The sequence below is a fragment of the Rattus rattus genome, chromosome X, assembly GCF_011064425.1.
Source record: "Rattus rattus isolate New Zealand chromosome X, Rrattus_CSIRO_v1, whole genome shotgun sequence".
Taxonomy (NCBI): domain Eukaryota; kingdom Metazoa; phylum Chordata; class Mammalia; order Rodentia; family Muridae; genus Rattus; species Rattus rattus.
In genome coordinates, this window is record NC_046172.1 from 60,524,669 (window position 1) to 60,552,466 (window position 27,798).

The 27,798-nt window shown below is 39.6% G+C and overlaps 2 protein-coding genes across 4 annotated transcripts in view; one reads left to right on the forward strand and one right to left on the reverse strand.

Annotated features, from left to right (window-relative positions):
- Positions 1-27,798, reverse strand: part of Phka1 (phosphorylase kinase regulatory subunit alpha 1) — a 125,258-nt gene that overhangs the window by 41,844 nt on the left and 55,616 nt on the right. For all 3 annotated transcript variants that reach the window (XM_032889574.1, XM_032889572.1, XM_032889573.1), the window contains exons 13-18: positions 25,244-25,322; positions 16,507-16,641; positions 7,138-7,247; positions 5,690-5,834; positions 1,665-1,743; positions 77-246 (exon numbers count right to left, since the gene is read on the reverse strand). In XM_032889574.1, the coding sequence (XP_032745465.1) occupies positions 77-246; positions 1,665-1,743; positions 5,690-5,834; positions 7,138-7,247; positions 16,507-16,641; positions 25,244-25,322 (718 nt within the window). The remainder of the gene's footprint in view (positions 1-76; positions 247-1,664; positions 1,744-5,689; positions 5,835-7,137; positions 7,248-16,506; positions 16,642-25,243; positions 25,323-27,798) is intronic.
- On the forward strand, positions 22,598-24,108 carry LOC116888298 (kelch domain-containing protein 2-like). The gene is given in 3 exon segments (XM_032889570.1): positions 22,598-22,617; positions 22,657-22,987; positions 22,990-24,108. Coding segments are annotated over 2 exon segments (1,218 nt in total). The 5' UTR covers positions 22,598-22,617; positions 22,657-22,695; the 3' UTR covers positions 23,916-24,108.

Consider the following 27,798-nt stretch of genomic DNA (forward strand, 5'->3'; position numbering starts at 1 on the left):
TTTTTGAGCCAGCTGACACTAAACCATCATTTGTGCCATTGTCTCAGCCATCCAGCACTGGTTAAGGCCTCCTTACCATTACGTGCTGAATCATAGCTAGCCATCCAGTTGCCAGAGTCCAGCTCATCATCATAGTCTTCATCATAATCTTCGCTGTACAGCTTCCCCTCGGGTCCAGGGTCCATGAAGCTTAAGTGTGTGCAGCAGGATGTTGTCAAAAACTCTGACAGTTTACCTGTTTGGATCCTTATAATTAGAGGGTACACAGAAAACAGGAATTTAGGCAATATCTTTTTCAAGGTAACACAATTTTAGGAGTATAGCTCAATTAGTAACGTACATGCCTAGCACGAACAAAACACTTTGCTCAAGTCCAAAAATTAAACAGATGAATAAATAAGCCACGCTTGTGAATAAAGGAATGCTAAGCATATTTTAAACGTGTTGTGGAGACTTTAAAAGAAAGGCCACTAGAGTTTACAATTCTCCAGCAGATTAGTTTTATGCATTTCCATTGCTGTATGCTACATTGAATGTCTGCTAAAAATTGTATTAGCTATTAGAGAAGTAGATGGAGAATGAGAAGAAATCACACAGTTCTAGATAACATCATTTAAAAAATACCGCCAGGGGCTGGAGAGACTGCTAAGTGGTTGAGAGCACTGACTGCTCTTCCAAAGGACCTGGGCCCAATTCCCAGCACCCACATGTTGACTTGGAACTGTCTCTCACTCCAATTTGAAGGGCTCGGTTGCTGCTTGCTAACCTCAGACATACCTGCAGGCAAAACTCCCATACACGTAGAATAAAAATAAAAAGAAATCTCAAAAAAATTTAAAGGTACCATCAAAGGACCATTTTGGAAATAAGAGACCGAATCTGAACATTGTATACATTGTAATAAATTAAGTCGAATCATATCAGTTTCTACTTAAGAAGCTAATTTCACAATTCCAAGTGAAGCTAGTAGTACTAACTTTTTGTCTGTTTTGGAGACAGGGTTTCTGTGTATACCCCTGGCTATCCTGGAGCTCACTCTATTGACCAGGCTGGCTTTGAACTCAGAGATCTGCCAAGTGACATTAATTTTCTAAAGAAGTCAGTTTAAAGGGGTTACCAATGGCCAGACCTTGGATAACTTGAAAAATGAAAGAAATGCCGATAGGAATGGGCCATGATATGTTGAATAAAATAAGAATCCAAAGAATATATATTAATTGTAAACCACAAAGTAAGACTAATTTTTATGTATAAGAATTCCAAATATAGTTGTATACAAAGTGATAGAAACACTGTCAAATGAGCCTTGGTTTATATGTAGTATGCAGACAAATTTCTAGAAGACTATTTTATAACTAAGTAATAATTCCTTCATGCAAGAATCAATGGAAGCTGGTACCATTTGCTCAAAGACTTTTGAGAAAGGGATATGAAGACACTTGGTGAACAGGACTAAAACAGAAATCATATCATTCATAAAGATTAACCCATCTACAGTGCCTTCTGAAATGATGTCTTGGGAAAGACTGCAGTGGAGTCTTCTAAGTCTGTTGCAGTATCTATTCGAATCTAACTTTAACTTTCTCATATTATAAGCAGGGCTCAAGCATTATCGACAGTTTCCCGTGCTCTGTCTCCCCTGGTTCAGGGTATATGTCACTTACCTGGCCCCACCAAAATAACCATCCTGCATTTTCCGGAGTGCTGCCAGGATACTTGAATTCAAGCTGGTTCCATCTTCATCTTTAAAGGGAAATATTTCAAAAATTATTTGTCATTTTATCATAGAACTAGGGGGAAAATTCAATTATTTCAAACATTGTCCAGTTAGTGCCAGTAATGAGGCACTCCTACTGACCACCCTGTGCTTCACTGATTAATGTGAGAATCAACTTCACTGCAGAACGAACAAATGGTAAAGTTCTTCAAAGGCATTATCTTGTTTATCGCAAGTACCCAGCACTATTTATCAAATGTTTATGACACATACTGTTGATGAACCAGCCCACCTCCACCTTAGGATTGAAAGCTATTGTATATTGAAGGGAAGCTAGGTTACTTCCTATTTATGATCAAGTCTTTGTTTCTTAAGGATTGCCCACCGGTAACCATAACTCCAAATGGTTCTGTACTGCCTGTGCCAGGAAACTGCAACCATGTCTTTGTTCCAAAAAAGTTGTTATGACCATCTTGCAACCTTGCCTTTGTTTCAAAAGGCTGTTATGACCATCTTGTTATGCTGTTTCTGTAACCCCACTTATTAGCCTGCCAAAAATCCCATTTGGAAAAACTCTACCTCTGATAAAAACTCTTGCCTTTCCTATGTCCAAGGCTGACCCCTTAAGTCACACTTTAGGGGAGGGGGAGGCAGCATCTGCACATGAAAAAAAGCTTGCTTTAATTAATTTGGCTATGATGATTTGGGTCAATATTCATTCTCCTGGCATCATTGGGACTATCATTATGATACGTATCTTGTAATGAGCCTCGGTGTGTGCAAACATATGTGCACATGCTTAAACTCCTCTAGAAAGGTACTAATTATTTGCTTTATATAAAACTGATGATAGTCTTGTGATTTGCCTTTTCCAATTTGTCCTTTCTAACAGTGCTCAGGAGGCAGAGACAGGAGGATACGAGTTCAAGGCCAGGGTGGTTTATATAATGAGTTCCACAATAGCCTGGATATATCTTGAAACTTTGTTTCAAAACACAAAACAAAATAACAAAGACCAGTAAAAGCCAGGCAGAGTGGTGCACATCTGTAATTTCAGTCCTTGAGAGGCAGATGTAGGAAGATCAGGAGTTCAAAGCCAACCTTAGCTATATATCAAGTTTGAGGACAGTTTGTACTACATAAGATCCAGTCTCAGAAATCAAACTGGGCCATCGAGATGGCGTGATGCTGCCAAGACTAATGACCTGGGTTTGATCCCTGGAACCCACATCATAGAGGGAGAGGACCAACCTCTGCAAAATGTCCTCTGACTTGGACATAAGAGTCACGACATACAATAACTAAGTAAATATTTACAAACATTCATACATAAAACAAAGAAAACCAGAATAAATACATGGAATAAAATATACTGGCAAATGCCTGTAATTTCAGCATTTGGGAAGCTAAAGCAGGAAGACTGCTATGAGTTCAGCTTGGCGAGATTCTAGGCAGCCTGGGCCATGGAGTAAAATTCGGTGTCAAAAGAATTAAAGAGCAAAAGAAAATGGAACAAAATAAAATGGCTTTCTTCAATTTTCAATACCACCAATGTAGACTATTATCTCCTTTCCTCACATGTTCACTAGTTTCCCTGATGTCAGTCTACTACTGTCAACAACAAATATCCCCTAAATATAATTCATGTCACTTTGTGGTCTTCCCTTTTTCTCAGGGGTTGTGGGCCACCAGCCATGAAGACGACCAGCTTCAAAGAGGCAGCCAGAGTTTAGGGTACTGAGGAATGCCTCACTTGCATGGAGAAGCATTCCAAGAATTGCAGGTGCCTGCTGGACAGGTTCTTATGGGGAGAAAGGAAGCTGAACCTGTAGTCTCACCAAGGCCACAAGACATTCTGTAGGAAGATTTCGGGTTCCCCACACAAGGGCAGAGAAGGGGAAGCCCAGTTGGTAAAGGAAATCCTCTGTTTTGCGCAGAGCTCAGAGAAGCATCTGGACACGGAGGCGTGTGACCTTAACTGGAAGGGTTTCCTCACATCACTCCTTACTCAAAAACTTTGGAAAGTTTCAACCTCTTATATAACTTCTACTTGTTTTAAATGTCTCTGCTGATTTTCAAAGTCTAAGTCTTCACAATCTGATCCTACCTCGCTTTGCTGGTTTTGCTAATCATGGTACTCTCTCTAGTATGTTCCAGTATGTTCACCAGCCTCACGTACAGGCTCATTCCTCTCTCCAGGCCTCACTCGAGGCAGCCCCCAAACCTGTTTAGATCTCATTCTTCTTTCCTCCTCCAATGTGAAGATTAACAATCCCATGGTGGGGGTGGTTTATGCCTTTAATCCCAGATCTTGGGAGGCAGAGACAGGCAGATCTTAAGACAGGCAGAGTTTGAGGCCAGCCTGGTCTACAGAGTTCCAAGACAGTCAGGGCTATGCAGGGAAACCCTGTCTAGTAATTAAGGGCATTTGTTGCTGTTCTGGAGGACCCAGGCTGTGTTCCCAACAGCCACATCAAGTGTGTCACAAAACTAGGGGATCTGACGCCAGCTGGCTTTCAGATTCAGGACAAGAGGCTGAGGTGCATATTTAATATACCTAAGCTGACCTGGCCTTCAGGTCCTCACAGAATCCTTTAGTCCCTACCAGTTACAAGGCCTGGCTGGCATAGCCTGCCCTCTATGCCAGGGGCTTTCCAGCCCAGGGGCTCAGGCCTTCACTACATACTTCAGACATTTTGGCCTCTATCTGCATTTCTCCTTTCTCTGTGTCAGTGCACTTTCTCTGCACCTCACCCCCTTTTCTGTTACCCTGTCTGCCTGACAACTTCCCTGACCTTCTCCTGTGAGATCAGCTGCTCCCAATAAACCTGTCTTTATACTTTAATTTGGCTTGAATTGGCTTATTATCAATGCCCTCTTTTGATCTCTGTGGACACATGCTCCTGTCTGTATACTCACATACATTATAATAAAATCTTGTTAACAAGAAAAACCAAAAGCGATTCCAAAAGCTTAAGTGTCACACCAGGTGAAAATTTTTCTTTAGCACCCTGGTAAGTTTCCGTGCCTCCATACTTCCGAATTTACTGCCTTGGATTTGCTTCTATCACTGTTGCTACTATTACCTATTCACTCTGCCTTCTAAATTAAGACTGTACACTATTTAAAGACAATTGTGAGAATACATTAGTTATTAAATGGACACTTGTTAATTGTCTCAAGTAAAGAAAGAAAGACAAAAAGAACAAAGACTACCCTACTTTCTCAGCTCTTGTTATTTTGAAGCCCTTTTCAGATGCGACCAAAAGTCTTCCCAGTCTGTCTGGATTATGAATGATTCATGATAAAGGGTTCTTTTTAATGAAAAGGAATTTTATGCATTTTGGCAGTACACACAGATCTTTGGAAGCAACAGCAGAGACACAGAAAGAAAGAAGCAGCCTCAGTATTTTAATCCTGCAGGAACTCACAAGACAAAGACTTTCCTTGTAAGGAAGCACCTCTCCCTGCCCCCAATACAACCCAAAAGCCTTTGCACTTTCCCCAGCCTAGATCTTCCTGTTTAGGGACAAGCTTAGGGAGGAGAACTTGGGAGCTTCCCTGTAAATCTTGATGATCCACTGGAATGAAATAGATGGAGATGTACTAGCACTGTCTTTAAAAACAACTGTTGAATACAGTTTTTGGAAAAGTGCCTCAGAAATCATTATCGGAAACTATTCTCTGCTCCATTTTTCAATTATGGCTCTCAAACCACTTGAAATATTCTTAGGTATCCATTTGTTTCATACTCACTGTCTTCACTTCCTAAAACATAAGCTTAAATAGAGCAGAAACTGTCCCTGCCTATCCCACTGTGTCCAGAGCTTAGCAAACTGTCTGGCACAAAAGATAAGCTGGTGTGTACTGCTGTACGGTTGGTAAGGAGCAGCTCTACTGTGGGATGCTGAAGAACTACACACGGGACTTAATTCAAACGTGCACTCAGTCCCTGCTTCCCTGAGCCCTTACCCAGCATGGTGTGTGAGATGGGGAAAGTGATGGTGGGCTGGCCTGTCATCCTCCACCGGCTGCACAGGTAGGAGAGATCTGTCCGGAGCATTTCGACTATCATCTGGTTGTCAAGAGCCAAGTAGAACTGCTGCTGGTCTATAAACTGAGAAAAGGAAAAACGATCATGCAGAAAAGTCTGCTCTCACAAATAGCACATACTATATCAATTTCAATGTTCATTTATTGAGAAGGCATGCATGTCACAGAAAAAAACAGTACTCTCAAATTTAATGGCTACTAATTTCCGAAGTGTGGAGATGGCCAATAGTAGGCACAATAGTGCCTCATAATTTTAAATGGTTGGTGCCTACAAATCTTTTCAAGTGTATAATTTCATTTAGTCCTATAATCGACTAGTGTAGGCAGCTCCTCCTTTCCCTCTTCCCTTTCTTCCTAAGTGGTTGGACTCGTCATCTCCCTACTCTAGGAATTCCTGAGGCCTGGGTTACAGACGTGCACCACTAGTCCCAACTTGCCCGTTTTCTTTTACTATGAAGAATAAGACTCAAAGACAGTACGTGGACTAGCACACCCATCTCATCAATGAATGGAAAAGTCAGAAATAGAGTGGAGAATCACTTCATCTTTTGTCTATGTCTGTCTCAGCAGCACTGGTTTAGATATGACAGATAGGGAATTTAAATTTTCCTTCCAGAAAATATTTACTGTGGTGCTGGAGTTAAAACCCTGGTCCTAGTGCATGTTTAGTGAATACTTTAGAGGAACTGAGCTCTAGCTTCAGCTCTTGGCTGAGACAGAATACTCCTGTGGAACCTTGCTAACCACGTTGCCCAGGTTGGCACTGAACATATGAGGCTTTTGCCTCACCCCCTGAGGTGCTGGAATTACAAGCATGTGACACCATGCATGGCTTACTTCCCCAAAATAATTTCTACTACCATACCCATGTGCAATTGAACTTAGATCTATTATTATGTAATTAACAAATGTCAGGCCACCAATATGTATAATTACAGCTTAATAGTCCTGATACTTTTCTTTAAAGGACACTGAAGTTTTCCATGCAAATGAAAGCACTCCTTCACCACAGGAAACACTTAGTTTATCACTTAAATAAAATAGGCTGCGTTTCACTCATAAAGGATAAATACGGTCTTTGTTTAACTTCTGAAAATAAGAAAAACCATGTAAGGACCTGAACATTTAGAAAATCACAATCACAATTTACCACCCAGGACTACTGTTGGTACTAACAGTCACTTGGCAAAGGTCTATGCTGCAAATTCAATTTGGTTCAATTCAACAAACACTTGTTGAGCCATTTGAGATATGCAAGGCCCTGTGGGAGTCTGACTAATCCAATTCCAGCAAATGCTTTTCTTCTGCAGTCTCTCTCCCTTTTATTTCCACTCATCTCAATGAATTTTGCAAATCATCCCACTCACCTGTGGAGTGAAAGTAAAGATAGTTTTGCGAATGTCATAAAGTTTTGACGTTCCAAGCACACCCATGAGCCTGTAGGGTCGTCCACTGAGTTTCATTCTACTGTTGCATCCTGACACAGAATTGAGAAATGATCAGGAAATGCGTAGTGTAAAAATTAAAGTAGTATTTGTTTATACAGATAACACAATGTAATATATATATATACAAATATATATGTATATGTATACAAATATATATATTATATAGTTTAGCTTTCTAAAATTTGAATCTATCTTGCAATCCATATCTGTGTTAAATATATTATATTAATATATAACTATATATTAAATATAAATATAAAACCACATTAATATTGTTTAAGGTACAATAAGGAAATTGTTATAAGGTACAATAAGGAAATTGTTCATTCACTGACACGAATTTTTCCTATCATCAGAGGGGTAAATACTTCACATACTGTTCTAAAAATGTTTTCCTCTGAGATACATTGAATACCAATTCTTGTCAGTACTGAGAGAACCCCTACTACATGTTTTTGGCTACAACATATTTTTATGAGTACTTGATTTGTTATCTTCAGCAACATGAACCTTTTCATGAACATGCACATAAGGATATATGTAGGTCGGTGGAACCCCTCAGGTGTCACCCTCAGGAATGCCCCCCGCCAAACGTTGTAAAGGAACAGACCAGAGAATGTTTGATGCCTTGGCTAGATTCCAAGTTCCACTGAATAGTACATATTTGTTCTAGAATTAACATCAAAACTAGCTTTATCCATGAATTCTTGTTAGTAAGATCTTAACTATTATTGTATACGGTGTGTGTATATATGTGCACGCACACTCATGACATGATACACGTGGAGGTCACAGGGCAACCTTTGCGAGCTGTTGCTCATTCCTTTGTGTCTGAGATTGAACTCACTTTGAGTTTCTAGGATCAAACTGAAATACTAGCAAAGGACCTCATGATGGTAAAAGCACTTGCCAGTTGAGCCTTTGCTAGTATTTTTTGATTACACCAAAGTATGCATAACGTAAAATCTATCATTTTAATATTTTAAGAGTGTGGTTTAGTAACTTCTTTTAAAGACATCATTGTGTAAACACCACTGCTAGTCACCTTTCCAGAACTACTTCCTCTTTCCAAACTGAAACTCTACAGCCATTAAACACTTCTCCTCCCAGTCTCTGACAACAAATTTCTACTTTGCATCTATGAACTTGACTACTCAAAATACCTCATATTGACTAGAATCACTATCTTTTCTTTTATACCTAGCTGGTTTGTTTCACTCAGCATAGTATCTTCGAAGTTCATACATATCATAGCACATATTAGAGTTTCCCTCCCAGGTCTAATATTCCATCCCTGTATATGCCACCTTTGCTTCTCTAGTCAATCACTGATGGACATTGGGAGTGTTCCCATGTTTTGGCGATTGTAAACAATATTGGACAGTAATGTAGAAAATATGCATTCAGCTTTCTCCTGCCATTTCCCTTTCTGCATATACTTAGAATTCCCGAATCATATACCAGTTCTATGTTTAACTTAAAAAAAGATTTATTATGAGTCCAGTATCAGAACAGACCAGAAGAGGGAATCGGCTTTCCTGAAACTTGAGTTACTGCTGGTTGTAAGCTACCATCCCAGTGCTGGAAATTGAACCTGGTCTTCTGCAAGTACACAAGTGCCCTTAACCACTGAGCTATCTCTCTAGCTCACATGTTTAATGTTTTAAGGAACCATCACCCTTATATACAGCCAATTTGCCATTTTAAAATTCCTCCACCAGTTCCCAAGTGTTTGTTTCTACAAATCTTCACCAACAGTCATTATAATACCTGTAAAGAGGTATCTCATTGTACTTTTGGTTTATATATCCCTACTGATCTGTTTTTGACATGTTTTTAGTTTTACTTTTTAGAGTTTCATATAAGTACTGTATTTGCATAATTTTCACCCCCTTGAACACCTATATCCCTCACAAATACCTTTCAAACTCATAGCCTCTTTATTAATATTTTATAATGCACACACATGTATATACATGCATATGCATATATAAAACACATCTTATTGAGTCCATTTAGTGTTGCCTATATGTATGTGTTCAAGGCTGACCATATGGGATTGGAAAATCTATCAATGGGTTGTTTCCTGGAGAAGCCTGGTTCTCATTCACTTACCAGCCATTAGTTGCCTGTAGCTCTTCATCCAGGGGTGGGGCACTGTAAGATTTCTCCCCTCCACAATGGAATGTCAACTGGCATTGCCATTATATACATCTTACTTAGGCAACACCAACTGCTGGTGAAGATGTGGGGAAAGGGAAGTCTCATTCACTCTCGGTGTAATTGCAAACTAGTGCAGTTGCTCTGGAAATCAGTGTAGAGAATTCCCAAAAAGATAAAAAAGATGTTGATATGACCCTGCTAGACTCCTTGGCATGTGCTACTATGATAGTTATGATAGATAGTTGAGCAGCCATGCTCACTGAGCAGCTTTTTAAAAATCTAATTATTGGCCCTCTGAATTTCTTCTTTGAAGAAGTCTTTTTTACTTTTTAAATACTCTCTCCCTCTCTCCTGGTATGCCCGTGTGCCTTGTGTGCCTCTTTGTGTGTGTGTGTGTGTGTGTGTGTGTGTGTGTGTGTGTGTATGCACGTTCACGCATAAAGGTCGGAGAACAACTTTGTGTTGATGGATCTATCCTTCCACATTTACATGGGTTGTGAGGACCAAACTTAGAGGGTCAGCCTTATGCAATGAATTCCTTTATCGTTTGATCCATTTCACCAGACTTAAAGACATTTAAATCTTTGCTCGATTTTGATCAATTGTTAATCGTTGGTGTTGAATTGTAGTTCTTAATGCTTGTTGAAAATCAATTCATTATCATATATAATATGTAAATATTTTGTCCTGTTGTATAAAATTGCCTTTTCATTTTGCTGATGGCTCTCTTTAAGCACCTAGGTTTTATTTTGATGGAGTTCCATTTCTCTATTTTATCCTTTAGTTGTCTCTATGTTTTTGGAATCATATCCACTCAAGAAATCACTGTCAAATCCAATGGCAAAAAACATTTCATGTTTTCTTTTCAGAATTTTAGTTTTACATTTTATATTTTGATTATTTGTTTGTGTATACAGTTAGGTAAGGAATAAATCTCACTTTTCTGCATGTAGACATGTTTTTGCAGAATTATGCACTGAAAAGACTGTCCTTTCCCTACTGAGTGGCATCCTTAATGAATATCATCTGGCTACAAATAAAAAGCTTTATTTCTGGTTTCTTCATTCTAGTTTACTGTTCTCTATGTCCAACTTTATACCAGCACCATACATTTTGATTACTGAGGACTTGTAGTATGTGCTAACTTTAGTATGAGTCTTCCAGTATTGTTTTTCATTTTCAATATTATTTCTGCCACTTGAGTGCAATTCCCTTAATTTTCCATCTAAATTTCATTATTTTATTTTTAATTTTTTTGAGAAGGGTCTCAAGACCTTTTACCCTTTCTGCCAGTATACTAAATACTAGGACTATATATGTTCCATCCTATCATTTTTTCTGAAGGATTTTAATTAATATACTGTTCAAGTGGCAGGAAACCCACTAAGAATACCCATTATTTACTTAGCCTATTATTTATAGCAACAAAGGTACAAAACTTTGTAAATATAATAACGTTACTCAAATAGAGAAACAGACTTTAATAAAAATAGTCAAATACATTTAATCTATCATACTCAAACTTTATGCCACATACCACAATGATTGAACAAATTTAAATAATCTTTCAAAGTTAGGAGGTGGTGGTACACACATTTAATCCCAGCACTAAGGAGCCAGACGCATTTGGATGGATCTCTATTGAGTTTGAGGACAGCCTGGTTTACAGAGTGAGTTCCAAGACACCCAGAACTGCACAGAGAAACCGTGTCATGAAAAAAACAACAATAAAAAAACCTAACCAAAACAAACAAACAAACAACAATAACAACAGCAGAACAAGCAACCAATCAACCACCAAATAAATAGTATTTCAAAGTTGGGTGCTTTTTGGTAACCATGACATGTTAAGAGATTTGAGATATAACTCATATGTTTTAGATCTCATCAATGCCTTATAATTTCTTGGAAAATATTGATGAAATTATTAGTTGCAGAATATACAGACATCAAAGAATTTCTTTTCATCCTTGGCTTTACTTTGGGAATGCTAAAACTAATCCTCACATTGGGTTTCTAGTAGGTAAGTTTGATTTTTTTCACTGAAAGGAGGTAACAAATGCTCATAATTTACTAATAAATATAGTCTAGGATTTAGGACTACCTCTCTTAGCAGGTATTTCCATAAGGCTAATTCTGAACTCTGTAATTTTAATTTTTAAAAAATCTTGGCTCCAGACACCCCTGGACCTGAAGGAACCGTCAACAGTTCTCTGCACCCAAATCCTGTGGGAGGAAGAGCTAAACCTTCAGAGGGGCAGACACGCCTGGGAAGCGAGAAGAGACTACACTCTGCCCACATTTCTGACTCCAGAGGAAAACACCTAACACCATCTGGGACCCTGGTGCACGGGGGCTCCCGGAAAAGGCAGCACAGGCTGTAGTTTTCAGTTACCAGAAGTCAATATGTACATGTCAGTGGTAATCAGCTAATGTATGACTTCTAAAATTTGAGAGAACCAGAACAGCATATGTATTCAGATAAAACTAAAGATGTTTCCCCAATTCCCAAGAAAGTGAAAAATATGTCATGCAATGAATTTTATATTTAAAAAGTTATACAAAGAGAGTTAGCTCAGTGATTAAGAGCACTGACTGTTCTTCCAGAGGTCCTGAGTTCAAATCCCAGCGACCACATGGTCACTCATGACCATCTGTAATGGGATCCCTTGTTTCTGAAGTCAGCAACAGTATGTACTCATATAATTAAAATAAATATTTTTAAAAAGTCATACAAAGGATATATATCATATATATACACATATATATGATATATGTCATATTCAAATACTAAAAGTTTGCCCCAACCTAAATTTAAAGACTAAGGGGAGTTGACTGTGATGGTGCACATCTGTAATCTGGTGTCTGGGAGGCTTAGGCAAGAGGGTCATGAGTCTGACTTTGGGTTATATGTTATGACCTTGACTCAAAAACAAAACCAAACAACAACAACAAAAAAAAAACCAGATTCGGGAGTTTAGAGATATGACATTATAACAAGTGTGTGATCCCTTAGATTTATCCAGGAGCACAATATACATACATGTATTATGTGCACATATATAAAAGGAACTTTTTGAGACAGGGTCTCACACTATAGGCTGGCATGAAACTTATCCTGTAACCCAGGCTGGCTTAGAACTTACCATAATCCTCTTGCCATGGCCACCATGCTGCCTGAAACATTCTCTGTCTGTCTGTCTGTCTGTCTGTCTGTCTGTCTGTCTGTCTCTTTCTCTCTCTGTCTCTCTCTCTGTCTCTGTCTCTGTCTCTCTGTGTGTGTGTGTGTTTGTACCACAGGTATGTATGTATGTATATATATATATATATACACACACACACATATATACATATATGTGTATATATACATACAAATATATAGATATACACACATACATATATACACATCACATATACATATACATGTTTATTCATCAATTAAAAGTTCATATATATGTTATATATAAACTTTTTGTTGATGCTTTGTGAATTTCACATTATGCATTCCAATCCCACTCATCTCCCCATCCCTCCATATCTGCCCTCCACCCTTGCAACCTTCCCTTGGAAAGAACAACAGAAACCATCTTGCCATGGAAGATATGGTATGTCAGGGTGTGTCACACAGTATACCCTTTTGTCCACACTCCTTTTCTTGCAAATGTTGATTGCAATGAGTCACTGGTCTGGATCAAGGCCTCTGACTTCTGCTATGCTATCAATACAGGATCCTCACTGGGACTCCTCTCAGATATTCTGTTATTGCCCTGTGTCATGGAGATCCTGCAGCTTTGGGTCAACAGGACCAGCCCCTTCATGTGCTCTAGCAGTTGACAGATTGGGTAGATGTTGGAATGGGCCCATTCAAAGCCATGGATCTGGGCTTGGATGTTAGCTGAGTTGGTCAGCCCATCAGCTCTCCTGTGCCTATGCCACCAGGACCAGCTCTCCCACTTTGCACAGGCAAGGCAGGGCCAGCTCTCCTCCATGTGGCACTTTTAAAAAAGTGATATACATAAAAGCATTTACTTGCCACTATATAACTATACACCAGTAGACAAAAAAATTTTAAACAAATCAAAATGGAAAAAATGTGCTATTGCTAGGAATTAAGGGAAATTAAAATAATTTTGCATATGAAAATTATTAATCTAACAAAATAAATAATAAAACCTAACAGTTGGTGGGGTAGTTAAAAACATAAAGGTATATCTTATTGATATAAAAATCAATGCTGTTAATTATTTGTTTTTTCTGAGGTATAGTCAGGCAGCATGTTGTAAATGCTAAGAAGACAATCTTATACTTACCCAGAATACCTGTTCTGAAAATATACTCCAAGGAAACAATGATCTACATATAGGCACTTATAGAAGGACAAGACCTTTGGAAACAACTCAGACATTCAAAAATAAGGGAGTAATTATTATAATTTTATGGAATGACATTTATTTTAATATAAGATGCATATAAAAAGTTAGGCAAACACAAACACAATATGTGTACACTCAATCTAACTATAAAAAGCAAGCTATGTGCACTTATATATATTAGAAAGGAATTCATATTGTATTAAGATTTGTATTTAGTAGTTACTAAGTTCAATAAATTCATAAAGATTATCAGTCTCATAACTTAAAATAACAGCATGGTAGGTGGACACCTATGCTCAGCACTTGAGAAACTGAGGCAGAAGTGTCACTTGAGCCTAGAAATTTGAGGCCAGCATGGGCAACATGAGGCCCTGTCTATAAATAGATAAACAAACAAGATTAAAAAGTATCTAGAATGAGGCTTAAAACTATTTAGCTGTCAAGTTAGTGAGGAAGTAGTTCTTTATTCTTGGTAGGACAGTAACTGTTGTTTGATGTGTATTTCAAGCAATTTTGTTATTTTGAAACTGTCACAGTTGTATTTTGAAGACACAGGGTCTGCCTATGCAGCACCACACCCAGGCTGAGACACACAATTCTCTTTTCCTAGCCTCCTGGGGACTAATATAATTGTAGGCTTGGTCATGAGATAGTTTAAAGAAGCACTCTTTTAAGATTTTAAACTGGCAATGTATATAATTTTGATAAGATAATTATTGAATAGGGCCCTTTTTAACATGGCAGATAAGCACTCTAGTGAGCTATATACTTAATCAAAAATCAAATCTACAATTAGATTATAATATAATTTACAAATTATCTTTTTGTATAATATACAAGTTATATTATAATCCAATTTACAAATACAACCTTTTGTGGCTTGATTTAAGATTGTGTTATTTTCCTGTTGATACTATAATGAACAACCATAAATATAATAGCTTAAAACAGTACAAGTTTGGGCCAGTGAGATGGTTTTGGGGGTAAAGGTACCTGGTGCTAAGTATAATGACCTGAGTTCAATCCATGGGTAGCACATGGTAGGAGAAAATCAACTCTTGCAAGTTGTCCTCTGGTCTTCATACATACACCTTGGCACGCACGTGCACACACACACACACACACACACACACACACACACACTTACCAAAATGAATTAAAAAAATGAAATTTAAAAGTTTAGAAAAAATCATGAATGTATACCCTTATTAGTGCTAGAAATTTGTAGTCCAAAAGTAGCACTACAGAGCTAAAACTCAAAACCTAAGTATCCAGAGAGAAATTCATTTATCTTCTAGTTCCTAAATTTCAGAATCTAGATATTTGCATTCCTTTGCTTGTATTATCACTCCCATCTCCTGCTTCTGACATTATAACTCCTATTTCTACAGTCTGATCTTTCTCTTGATCCCCTGTTACAGAGATACATGTAATTTACACTTAGGGCCTGTGGAGCAGTGGGCTATATCAGGAAACTTGGTAAGGCTGGGCAGGTTGGAAGTCCTGCGACCCAGAGAGGCTGGTAGGAGGTTCAACTGCTTCCTACCCGGGCCCTGTCACATGACCACACTCCCTACATAGGAACCTATGGTCATATACATGAAAACAGAGTTCTCCATGCTACGGAGGTATCTAGAGACCTAGAAGCTCTGAGGGGTTTAGTCAATAAGCTTCCCTTCCCAGACATTCCTTCCTACAAAAGGTATTTAATCTCTGGGTGGTATGCACCCATTTTCCACAATGAATAGTCAATAAACAGTATGGATGAACACGGACTATCTCTTTCATTAAGAACCACCGTGGAGATCATGGAGGAAAACTTCATCTACAGAGTCTCCTGCAGAAGGCCCCCCCATGTTCCTAGACTCGCCACTGCTAAATTAAGCCAGAGTTCCCCATTCTTCCACTGGCCCTGGGCTCCTCTTCAGCCCATTGGCCTCCACTATTCTTAGCTCCTCCAAGATTTCCAGCGTCTGGCTGTCCAGAAGTCTGAGAACCGAACCTGGCCTCATCACAGGCCTGAAACCACTTCATTCAGACTCCATGTGGTTTTCAGCAGCTATTGAATTATTTTTGCCATATAAGGTAACGTTCCTAAGTACTAGGGATCAGAACCTGGATGTTTGAAGGAAGCATGTTTATTCAGTCTCTTGCAAAGATAGTTTAGAAATTTTGCATATCCTTTTCTTTTTTGTTAAAAAGGCTGGAACTCAGGCTTAGTATAGTCTAGGCAAGGGTTCTGACCCTGAGCTACAGACTACCAGCACCCATATCTTTTGTTTGGTAACAGTATATTTGCTTAATATGAAAGTTCTATCATCAAATTTAATAAAAAGAATAAAAATAATTATTTAGAAAAAGGTATTAAATTAAGGAATTTGTTAATAATTAGCTCATTACACAACAAAGTAAAAAAGACCTTAAATAAGTTCCTTGATCACTAATCTACATAAAATTAGCATGTATTCAAAACAGAAATATAGTTTCTAAGAAAGGGGAAAGCATGCTAGTTAAGTATGCATACTGTCTGGAATCAAGACTGTTCTACATACCAAAGTATGCATAAACACACCTAAAATTATTAAGCCTGTTCATAAAAGATTAGTTCAGAAACTCGGATTCCAGAGTCTAAATTCCTTCTTGGATCCAATGTAATAAAACAATACAAGTTAAAGATCGGGGTGGGGAATGGAAAGAAACCAGCCCGCATCACATAATAGCTTGATTTTAGCAGGCTGGCCAATCTCCTTACCTAGACTGGAATAAATGTGGCTGAGAATACGAGCTGGCTGTACTCTTATGGGGTACACTTCAGCAATGGTCTCCACATCAATTCCTTTGTCCTTCAAAATGGCCTTGATTTCTTCTGTTTCAGCCAGAATGGAGACTATAGGAAAGAAAGATGAGATCAACAGAAGGTTTTTCGTCCAACAGAAACTTAAAACTTCATTTATTTGGTGTGTATGAGTGTTTTGACTACATGTATGTCCATGGACCACATAAACGTCTGGTGCCCATGGAGGTCTGAGGAGTGCATTAGATCCCCTGAAATTGGAGTTATAGACAGTTATAAGCCACCATGTGACTTCTGGAAAGTGAACCTGGGTCTTCTGTATGAACAAGTACTCTCAATTGCTGAGCTGAGCCATCTCTCCAGACCCCTAGAAATATTTTCAAGTGTATAATTTCTTTAGGAGGGCAAGAGAGGAAAGTATTATTGAGGAAGTCTACTGAATCAGGGATTATTCTAGATTTTAAAAACTACATAACTAGGAAAGGAAAAACATAACTAGAATATGAGAAGAAGCTTTTTGGCTAGGTACCCGTGTGTGCCTACTGAATGGCTTTCAGTATTTATCAGATTCCATGTTGTAATGGGAAATTTTTAATCCTGAGTCTTTTTCTGATACTGCTGGTGAAAGCTGACTGCCCAGGCTCTTCAATATAGGCACACCTAATGTCAGTGCTAGGAGTGTCAGGGCAATATAGAATATATGAAACACTAGAGTTGCCCTATAGCTAGAGAATGGAAGAAGGAGAGTAAACTGAGGCTGAAAATCTGAGTCAGTAATATACAGGTCTGACAACTGTGGGTTTACAGGGAGTGTGGTGAAGGTGCTGGGGATATAGAGATGAATATAGTAGCTTTTCCTGTAAGAAGCTCTGGGTGTTATGGTAAAAGGAAATATTAATTCAATAGAAAAATGACATATGTGTGTGTGTGTGTGTGTGTGTGTGTGTGTGTGTGTGTGTGTGTGTGTGTGTGAGAGAGACCCCCCAGAAGTTGCATTTACCTAGTCTTGAGTTAGAAAGGTTGGTTTCAAGAAAGGCAGACTAGAGAGATGGCTCAGTAGTTAAGAGCACTGGCTGCTTTTCTAGAGTACCCAGATTCAGTTATCAATATCTATGTGTACATATGGCTTATAACTATCTGTAACTCCAGTTCCGGGGGATCCAATGCCATTTGAGGGTACCATGCTCAAATGTACATTCAGATAAAACATCCATATGCGTTAAATTAAAAAATTAAGTAAATGAAGGAAGGGGGAAAGAGCTGGTAGCTAACTGGATTTGAAATAATAAGTAAATTTGTCAGAAGGACAAAACTGAATGGAGTGCTGAGAGACAACTCATCTTCAATTAAGAGCACTGGCTTCTCATCTAGAGGACCCAGGTTCAGTTCTCAGTACCTACACGGTGGCCTCCAAACTTCAAATCTAGTTTCAGAAGAAATGTGGTGGTTGGAATATGCTTGGCCCAGGGAGGTGTGGTCTTGTTGGAGGAAGTGTGCCATTGTTGGGGTGGGCTCTGAGACCATCCTCCTATGTGTCTGGATGTTAATCTTTTCCTGTTTGTCTTTTGGTGAAGATACAGAATTCTCAGCTCCTCCAGTCCCACTTTGATGATAATGGACTGAACCTCTGAAAGTGTAAGCCAACTCCAAAGTAAATGCTGGCCTTCATAAGAATTGCCTTGGTCATGGTGTCTGTTCACAGCAGTAAAACTCTAAGTAAGACAGAAAGGATCCAATGCCTCCTTCTGGCCTCCCCAGGCACCAGACAGTCACTTGCCACACAAAGACACATGCAAACAAAATGCCCATATACTTTTTTTAAAAAGTAAACTGCAAGGGGATAGTTATCCTAGTCTAAAGTTGGGGAGGCAGCAGCAAACTATATAGGCTTCAATGTTATGGCATGAAAGATTTTACTAAGCAATAAAAGGAGTGAAAATGGAAAGGTAGACAAGGTTAGCTCATCATGGAAGGATACGTGCTAAGGTTTTGTATATTATTGTTGGGCACTGTTTCCCAAGCTGCATTCTATAGAACTTCAGGGTTCTACATGGGGCCATAGAACTAGTTATAGGAGTAAAAGGGACTAAAGGAGAATCAAGGTAAATAACACTTTGAGGTCCCAGGAGTACATTCAACAAAGCAAATAAATTCTTGTTTATATTTATAAAATATAAATGAGAGTATGATGTCAGATACAAGGGGTATATACATGGACATAATGACTCCTGATGGAGGGCAGAAAGAAGTTAATCTGATAGAGGCGATGGTGAAAGTAAGGGAAAAGCTGTTTCAGATAAAAGACACAGCATGGACAAAGTTATAAAGTTAGCTTTTACTGCTTTGCTTCCAGTTGTGCTGGAGAATGAAGACAGGCCTTCACAGAACAGCCAATCACTTGTACCACTGAGCTACACCCTCAGCCTGTGAACCAAGTCCTTTGTAGTAGGTATAATGATTGTGGAGGAGCAGTGAAGAGAAATAGAGTAAACTACAAAGAGTCTTTGTAAGTTATGTCAAAAGAACTGAAATACAAAATGCCTGCAGAGTTATAATCAGAGCAATAATATATACCCAGGTTGTACCTTAAAAGAGTACACTCAGGTTAATAATTAAAGAATGAATGGACATTTCTTTATATGGGTTATAATAAGCTGATAAGCCAACAGACTGTATTGGGCTTGGACTGAAGACAGAAATATCAGTTCAAAATTAATGCAGTAATGTAAGGGGGCGTGTGTGTTGATAACTTACATTAGAAGCATGCTATTGGCACCATCAAAAACAGGATGGATTTTAGAGTGACTTGAGAAGTAAAAGAGCCAGAACTTGTTTTATAAACACAGGAAATCTGAGAGGAATAAATAGGAATTGAAAAGTGTTCTTTGAGTGTTCATTTCTGTATGCTGGGAGTATTTAATGACACAGACACAGAAGGCATAGTAGGATTAGCTGATAAAGTAGGAGGATCCAGCTGAGTTATATTGAGTCTACAGTGCATAGACACATTCAAGTAAGAACTCATTAGAAACAGATGAGATGGGAAGAGAATACATATAGTCAAGAAAAGAGGAACTGGAATATTACTTTGAGGAAACTCAGGAACAGATTGATAAGGATAAGCCTTGGACAAGGGGAAGTTCTTGTATCATGTCTTATATTTTCTCTATAGCATAGGACGTGAGGTCATCATGTGAGATGGGGGAAAAGGGAAAGATTTTGGAATGAAGCTGAGAAACATGACCAATTATTCAGAACAAGACAAATGGTAGGCTATGGACAGAGCTCTCAGTAATACCAATAGCTCAAGGGAAATAAAAGAAGAGAAAGACAAGAATAAGGTAGAAAAGTACTTCAAACAGGTTGAAGGAGATCTACAAATACATATGTTCATGGACACTGTGGAAATTAAGTTTCTAGAAAAATATATGACAAGTCTATCTAAAAAATCTGCTATTATACTGATTATAAAATATCTACTAAGACTGACAATGCCAAGGCCTCTGGAAACTAAGCAAGAATATTTCAGAGTATTCAACCACACTATAAAGAACTAGAGAATTAATGGACTACAAAGAGGCAGAAATATCAGTGTGAAAAGAAGCCACATCTGAAAGCCAGATGGAGATTAATATAACAATAGATAAAGAAACTGGAGTGGGGAAATCTGACTATTTCAAAGGACTATTTGTAAAGAAGATTATAGGATCAAGTGGCAAAAGGGGAATTTATCTTGAGTAGGAGAATAAACACATTTTTCCGAGACTAAAGAAAAGGGAGCAAGTATGGGTAAGATTATTGGGGTGGAAGAGTTGGGAAACTAATGAACATGAGAATATGAAAATGAGCTGGCATGAAGTAGCAGTCCAAATATTAGGTTGGAAACAAGGCATAGCTGAAAAAATATGAAAATGCTGTCTAATAATAAGAACAAAAACCAACAAACAGGAAGCGGAGTTGGAGACTATGGACATCCAATACCACCACTCTGCTTATCATGGACTTTCCCCATGATACCTTCGAGTAGGTTTAGGATCAGAAAGTGTAGCCTATACAATTGATCTTGAACTACAATAGTTCGGTAGATATAGCAACAATATGATGCATTGGTGAATGGGATATTTAGGTGATCAAACATGAGGTAGAGAGGAACAGACTAGGAGAAATTAGAGACAAATAGGAAGGAGGGAAAAACCGAGACACATTGTTGTGGTTTGCTGTTTATATGCTGGTGAGGGCAGGCACAAGGTAAGGCAAGAGCCTGTGATTGGGCAGTGGAAAAGGAAGGCAGGCAGAGAACTTTAGAGATGGGACAGAGAGACAGAGGAGGAAAGAAGATGAAGGAAGAGATAGACATCCAGATTCTGCATGGCTTTAAATAGCCACAGGTAGCTACGAATATCTTACAGGGATGGATAATTACAGGACAATTTGTCTTATCTAGGTGGGCAGTTCATATCAATATCAATTAGCTCTGAGTTCACTGTGTGGACGTTTTGTGGGGTGAGAATTTACTGATATAAATCTGACTGATAAATTACAAGCCTCTAGAGTATTGTGGGTTGGGTTATGGGGATTTGTGAGAGCTAAGCACAGGGTGTGGGTGGCTGGAAATGTGAGCAGGATCTGCCACAAGAGAACCTGCAGATAGGCGATCACTGCATGGGGCTAGCCATGGAGTCTGCTGGCGCCAGAGAGTAAGTGGTGCTAGCATGGGATGGTGTATTTTTTATTTTTGCATGTAACATTGTTAGCAGAACAAAAGAATGACACACCTATAAGGTCCAAAAGTTTGACCCATGGTGTGTGTGTGGTGGTCTGAATGAGAAGGGCCCCTATAGCCTTTAAGTGCTTAGCCCTCAGCTAGAGGGAAGGATTAAGGGACATAGCCTCCTTAGAGGAAATGTGTCAGTGGAGGTAGCAAAGCCCATATTATTCCTGATTAGTTCCTATTCTCTCTCCTCTCTGTCTTTCTCACACTCCATTTCCTCTTTCTCTGTCTCTGTGTCTTCTAACTGCAGATAAGGATATAAGCTCTCAGCTACTTCTTCAGCATTACACCTGCTTGCCTATTGCCATGCTCCTTGCCATGGTGGTCATGGACTCTACCCTCTGGAACTGCAAGCCTCAAATTAAATGTTTTCTTGTATAAGCTGCCTTGGTCATAGTGTTTTGTCACAGCAATAGAAAAGTAACAAAAACATGGTATGTAATCTAGAGATACAGAGAAAGGGTACTAGTGCCATGGATATCTAAAAATGTTAAGGATAAAAATAGAAGATAGCATCTATATCAATGCTGAAATCTAGTTTTATGACAGGATTTTGGGAGGAGGAAGAAGACTGTGAGTTGGGCTTCAAAGTCATAAATATATGAATTAGAACAAACAGAAGGTCAACATAGCAAGAAGGTTTAAACCTCAGAGGAAAAGATGCCTCTTTATGGGGGATGAAGAATAATAGTTTCTATAAAACATTTGCTAGCAACAATGAGGTGCAACGGCCACCTAAATAAATCACACAGAGTATCAAGTATAAGAAGCTTTAGAACATAGGCTGATTTTTCGTACAGAATCAACCTGAAATCCAAGGGACATTTAAAAGAATCTTTATAGTAGGACTGAACACCATATTGAAGAGTGATGTTGAATGAAAATTCACATCAAGAAGTCTACTCTCAAAAACAATGATAATGGAAATATTGAAAAAAATAGGTAAATAGAAGGTAAAAAAAAATCAACATTTGCCCGGCGGCCGGAGGCGGGGCGGGCTGCGAGTGCGAGCCGCCTCGGCCGCTCTCCCGCCCCGAGCTAGGTCCAGGCTGCAACGCGGTTCCCGCGAGATCCTCAGCCGCTGTCTGCGCGTGCTCCAGCGCTCGGCCGGGAGGCGGAGGCGCAGCACAGCAGAGGCGGGTCGTCAGCGCAGGCTGCGCGCCGCGGTCCACAGCACAGAAGAGGCGGGTCGTCAGCGCTGGCCGCGCGCTGCGGTCCACAGCACAGTAGAGGCGGGTCGTCAGCGTTGGCTGCGCGCCGCGGTCCATCGCTCGCTTTCCTTTGTCTCCCGCCTGCGGGGCCGGAGCGGTCTCGGTGCCCAGCGGTGCAGCTTGCAGGGCCGGAGCGGTCTCGGTGCCCAGCGGTGCAGCCTCAAGATGGCTGATGGCAACGAGGATGCTCGAGCGGAGGACATGCCAGGCCCGGCCTTCGAAGGCCCAGAGGCCATGGAGCTGGCCTGCCCGGCCGAGCGCAGCGGCCACGTCGCCGTCAGCGATGGGCGCCACATGTTCGTCTGGGGCGGCTACAAGAGTAATCAAGTGAGAGGACTCTATGACTTCTATCTGCCCAGAGAAGAACTGTGGATCTACAACATGGAGACCGGAAGATGGAAGAAGATCAACACTGAAGGTGATGTGCCCCCGTCCATGTCTGGGAGCTGTGCTGTGCGTAGACAGGGGTGCTGTACTTGTTTGGAGGCCACCATTCCAGAGGCAACACAAACAAGTTCTACATGCTGGATTCAAGGTCTGCAGACAGAGTGTTACAGTGGGAAAGGATTGATTGCCAAGGAATTCCTCCATCATCAAAGGACAAACTTGGTGTCTGGGTATATAAAAACAAGTTAATATTTTTTGGAGGCTATGGATATTTACCTGAAGAGAACGTTTTGGGGACGTTTGAATTTGATGAAACATCTTTTTGGAATTCAAGTCATCCAAGAGGATGGAATGATCATGTCCATATTTTAGACACTGAAACATTTGCCTGGAGCCAGCCCATCACCACTGGCAAGGCACCTTCACCTCGTGCTGCCCATGCCTGTGCAACTGTTGGAAACAAGGGTTTTGTGTTTGGTGGCAGATACCGAGATGCTAGAATGAATGATCTGCACTATCTTAATCTGGACACATGGGAGTGGAATGAACTAATTCCACAAGGTATATGCCCTGTTGGCCGCTCCTGGCACTCACTGACACCAATCTCTTCAGACCATCTTTTTCTCTTCGGAGGATTTACCACTGAAAAGCAGCCACTAAGTGATGCCTGGACTTACTGCATCAGTAAAAATGAATGGATTCAGTTTAATCATTCTTATGTTGAAAAACCAAGATTATGGCATACAGCTTGTGCGAGCAATGAGGGAGAAGTAATTGTTTTTGGTGGTTGTGCCAACAATCTGCTGGTCCATCATAGAGCTGCACACAGTAACGAAGTACTTATATTTTCAGTCCAACCAAAATCTCTTGTACGGCTAAGCTTAGAAGCAGTCGTTTGCTTTAAAGAAATGCTAGCCAACTCGTGGAGCTGCCTTCCAAAACACTTACTTCACAGTGTTAATCAGAGGTTTGGTAGTAACAACACTTCTGAATCATAAGGCTTTGTAGATAATACTTCTGGTCTACTTGCATGGAAAACAGCCGTGTATTTGTCAGTGTTATCCTTTGCATAATTATATCATTGTTGTAGTTTGCAGCTTTCTGGGTTTTATGTGCATGTGAATGGCCCAGAGAACCTATGTTTGTGTCTAAAGTTTACAATAAATGTATTTAACACCAAAAAAAAAAAAAAACAAAATTTTTTGGGAGAAGTAAGAAGGATAGGAAAGAATCAAGCTTTGTGTTTTTTGTGTTTAGCACAAACTTCATTCATTGAAATTTTGACTAGGATTTTTTGAGACAGGATCTCTGTGATAGTTTGAATGAAAAATGGCTCCTATAGGCTCATAAGGTATGGCATTATTTGATAGGATTTGGATGTGCAGCCTTGTTAGAGTAGGTGTAGCCTTTTTGGAAGAAGTGTGTTACTGGAGGTGGGCTTGGCGGTTTCGGAAGCTTAAGGCAGATCCAGTGTCTCTCTTCCTGCTGCCTGATGGTTCGGATGTAGAACTCTCGGCTACCTCTCTAGCATCCTGTCTGACTGCATGCTGCCAAGCTTTCCATCATGACAATAGTGGACAAAATCTCTGAAATGTAAGCCAGCCCTAATTAAATGTTTTCCTTCATGAGAGTTGCCTTGGTCATGGTGTCTCTTCACAGGAATAGAAACCCTAAGACAGTCTCACTATGTATCCTTGGCTAGCCTGGAACTCCTGATATAGAAGAAGCTAGAATTGAATTCAGTGATCTGCCTGCCTTTGGCTCCCCACTGCTGGGATTAAACACATGTACCACTACACACAGCCCAAGACTCAGATTCTTAATGTTTAGAGAACTCAGTTCAGTGTTTTGCATACTGTAGATACTCTCACATTTAAGTTGTTTCTCAACGGAAAATTTTTAGACATACTGTCTAGTAAGATAATGATTAGAAGCAAATGTACTATGAGGGATACAGGCCTAATACCAAAATGCAGGAGGATGTTAATGCGTAGGGGGTTATGAAAAGAAAAGAATACTAGCAGAAACAGCACAGAAATTGTGGTTTAAAAGAATATAACAGTGACCAGTGGAATAAAATACCATAAAATTTTAAAGAAAAGAATTCTCAGAAATGAGGTATATCAAATAGTATTTTATAACCTCTGAGATCATCTTTCATTGACTTATTAACAGTAATTTTGAAACCAAACTAATTCAAATTTGTTACAGACTTGAAGCCTAAGATAGAGCCCCCAAATCTCTTTGCCTAATCAGACTTATAATATTATATAACATAACATAATATAATATAATATTTCTATTGCTAAGAGTAAGTAATACATACCTTGAACCACTACGTCTGGCTTTGGCACAGTGGAAAACCTACGATTCAGGGGATCAATTTCTCCAGGAGCTAAAAATCCCTAAAGAAAACCCATAAAAACAAAATTAATAAGCCTCAAAAAATAAAGCTAGGGTACTGGACAGATGGCTCTATAGTTAAGAGCGCTGGCTGCTCTTCCAATGTGAGGCAGTGGACTGTGCTACCAGACAGAAAACCTGGTAAGGTAGAGCAGATTCAGAAACCCAGAAACCCTGGCAATTCTTATACTTGAGAACAGTAGATGTTTAGTAGGCATTTAAATAAACTCCTGACCAGGTTCCTGTCTTGGCACACATGACCACAGCAGCCCATTGAGAGGGCTGTGACAATCAGTCACATAGGGACAGCACTTGAAGTACTTCTACATGCAGATGAGGCGTCCCTAACATCCCAGACCAAGCCATTGGAAAGCATCTGCCTCTAGACTCCAACCCGCCCCCAAATGTTTATAAGGCCCTGTCCACAAGGAATAACGGGCACGAGTTATTTCACCATAGATCTTCTGAAAATGCCTGTCTTATCAAGCTCTAACACTCCAGGGAAGAGTTTTCTCTCCAGAAGCTGGACCTCAACCTGGCCCAAACAGCCAGTGTGAGAGCCTGACCACAGCTAGTTCCTGCTTGGTCACCCCAACCTTGACCCCTAGCTGTCTGCTGTATCCTACTGTCTGCCACCAACTCCAAGGGAAACTGTGACCTTAGAAGTGGCCCAGCAGCCCACCTTGTTCTGGCTTCTTCTTGAAGAGCTATAAACCTCTGGCAGTTCCGGCTGGGCCAGGGCCCCTCCTCCCCCAGATCTTCTCAAATAGTGCCCTGTATGCAGACTGACATTACAGAAGACCTGAGTCTTCCATTCCCAGCACCCACAACTGTCTAATACCAGTTTTAGACAAGCTGATGCCTCTTCTCCCTCCAGTGGCACTATCCACATATGGTATGTAGTATTCAAAGCGTCCATACACATAAAATAAGTAAATAAAATGATAATAAAACAAAATTTAAAAATAGTAAAAAAATGTAAAAAAAAGGAAAGTTAGTATTTTAGGGGAAAATGACAGAAAGAAGACAATAGTAGGTGCCACAAATCCTTATTTTTTGAAGAATAGTAGGTTATAAATTATAAATAAATAGAAAGTTTCTGGTTATTCCATTATCTTCTTTGGATATATTTATATGTTATGACAGACAAATGAGCAAAAATTAATGTCTTAAAAATAGGAAAATGGTGTGGGAAGATTTAACTGAAAAGGGTGAAGGATAGCAAAGGGATAAATAATACCATGGGGGGGGGGCAGGGCAGACAGACAGACAGACAGAGAGACCAGAGTATTAATGTAGGCTACTTCCATCTTCTTTGGTTGCCTCACGGAACTTGAAGGTAGATCTAATAGCTGAAGACACCATATCTTTAGATACAGAATTTGAAGGCATTAAGCCAGAACTGACCAGAAAGCTTCCCACCTGATGATTAGACTTCTAATGACCAAAAGTGGTAAGCGGGGTGCCAAGAGAGAAAAGCAATCAATAGTCTTGGCCAGTTGTGAAACCTATGAACCATAATATGGCAAGATATCCCCAAGGCCTCAGCAGTTGTACTTATAGAGGCATCCAGCAGTTGTCTGATTGGACTACTCAATAGGAGGCAACTCGTACCTGATACTGGAAACCTGGCCAATTACCCTTGGCTGTTAGGGTCATAAAACTTAGAAGAGAACCTACTATTGCCACTTTCCTAACCAGTATTAATTCCTAACTGAATTCTAAGTAACCATCCTCATACACACAGGTACATATAACTCTCACCTCTCATCAAAGAAGCTTCTTTTTACAGCAGACAGAAAACCACAAGTGGTTAAAATGCAGAGAACAAATGACTTTGGGGTATCAACCCTTATCAACACATCTACAATACCCCTATACCTAAGACTCAGGGAATATAATGGTGGAGCAAGTGGAAAGATTTTTAATAACTAGGGGACCAGGACATCTGCTGAAATGTATTGTACTTTCTATATATGATAGGGAAGCTGCATTCATGAAATATAAAAAAAAAGCATGGTCACCTAAATAAGACCTCCACAATGACACAACCAATAGACATGGCAACATGAATGTGGAAAATCTCAGGGGACTCTGGACAAAGATCTATAGGCAATTAATGGCTGATGAGACAGGGAGAACCAGTATTCTCCAGGAATGAGCCCTCTAACAGGTTATCCAATCCCAAGTGGTGAATCCTAAATATACATATAAGCAACACGAGAGGCACTTGGCAGCCTCTGTATGTGAAATGGAGTAAGACGTGAAAATAACAAATGCAGCACACATGCATGGAATTCTCAAAATATATTAAATTTAAAAATTGATAATAAGCATTGCTTGCTTGTCTGTCCATGTGCCTGCTGTGATTTTTGACTAGTAGAAATCTTTTTACTTATTTTCCATATGTTGTGAAATAAGATGAACTAAGCCCACTGTTTTCCTTAATAATACTGAATCCTTCCTTTTTATCCTATT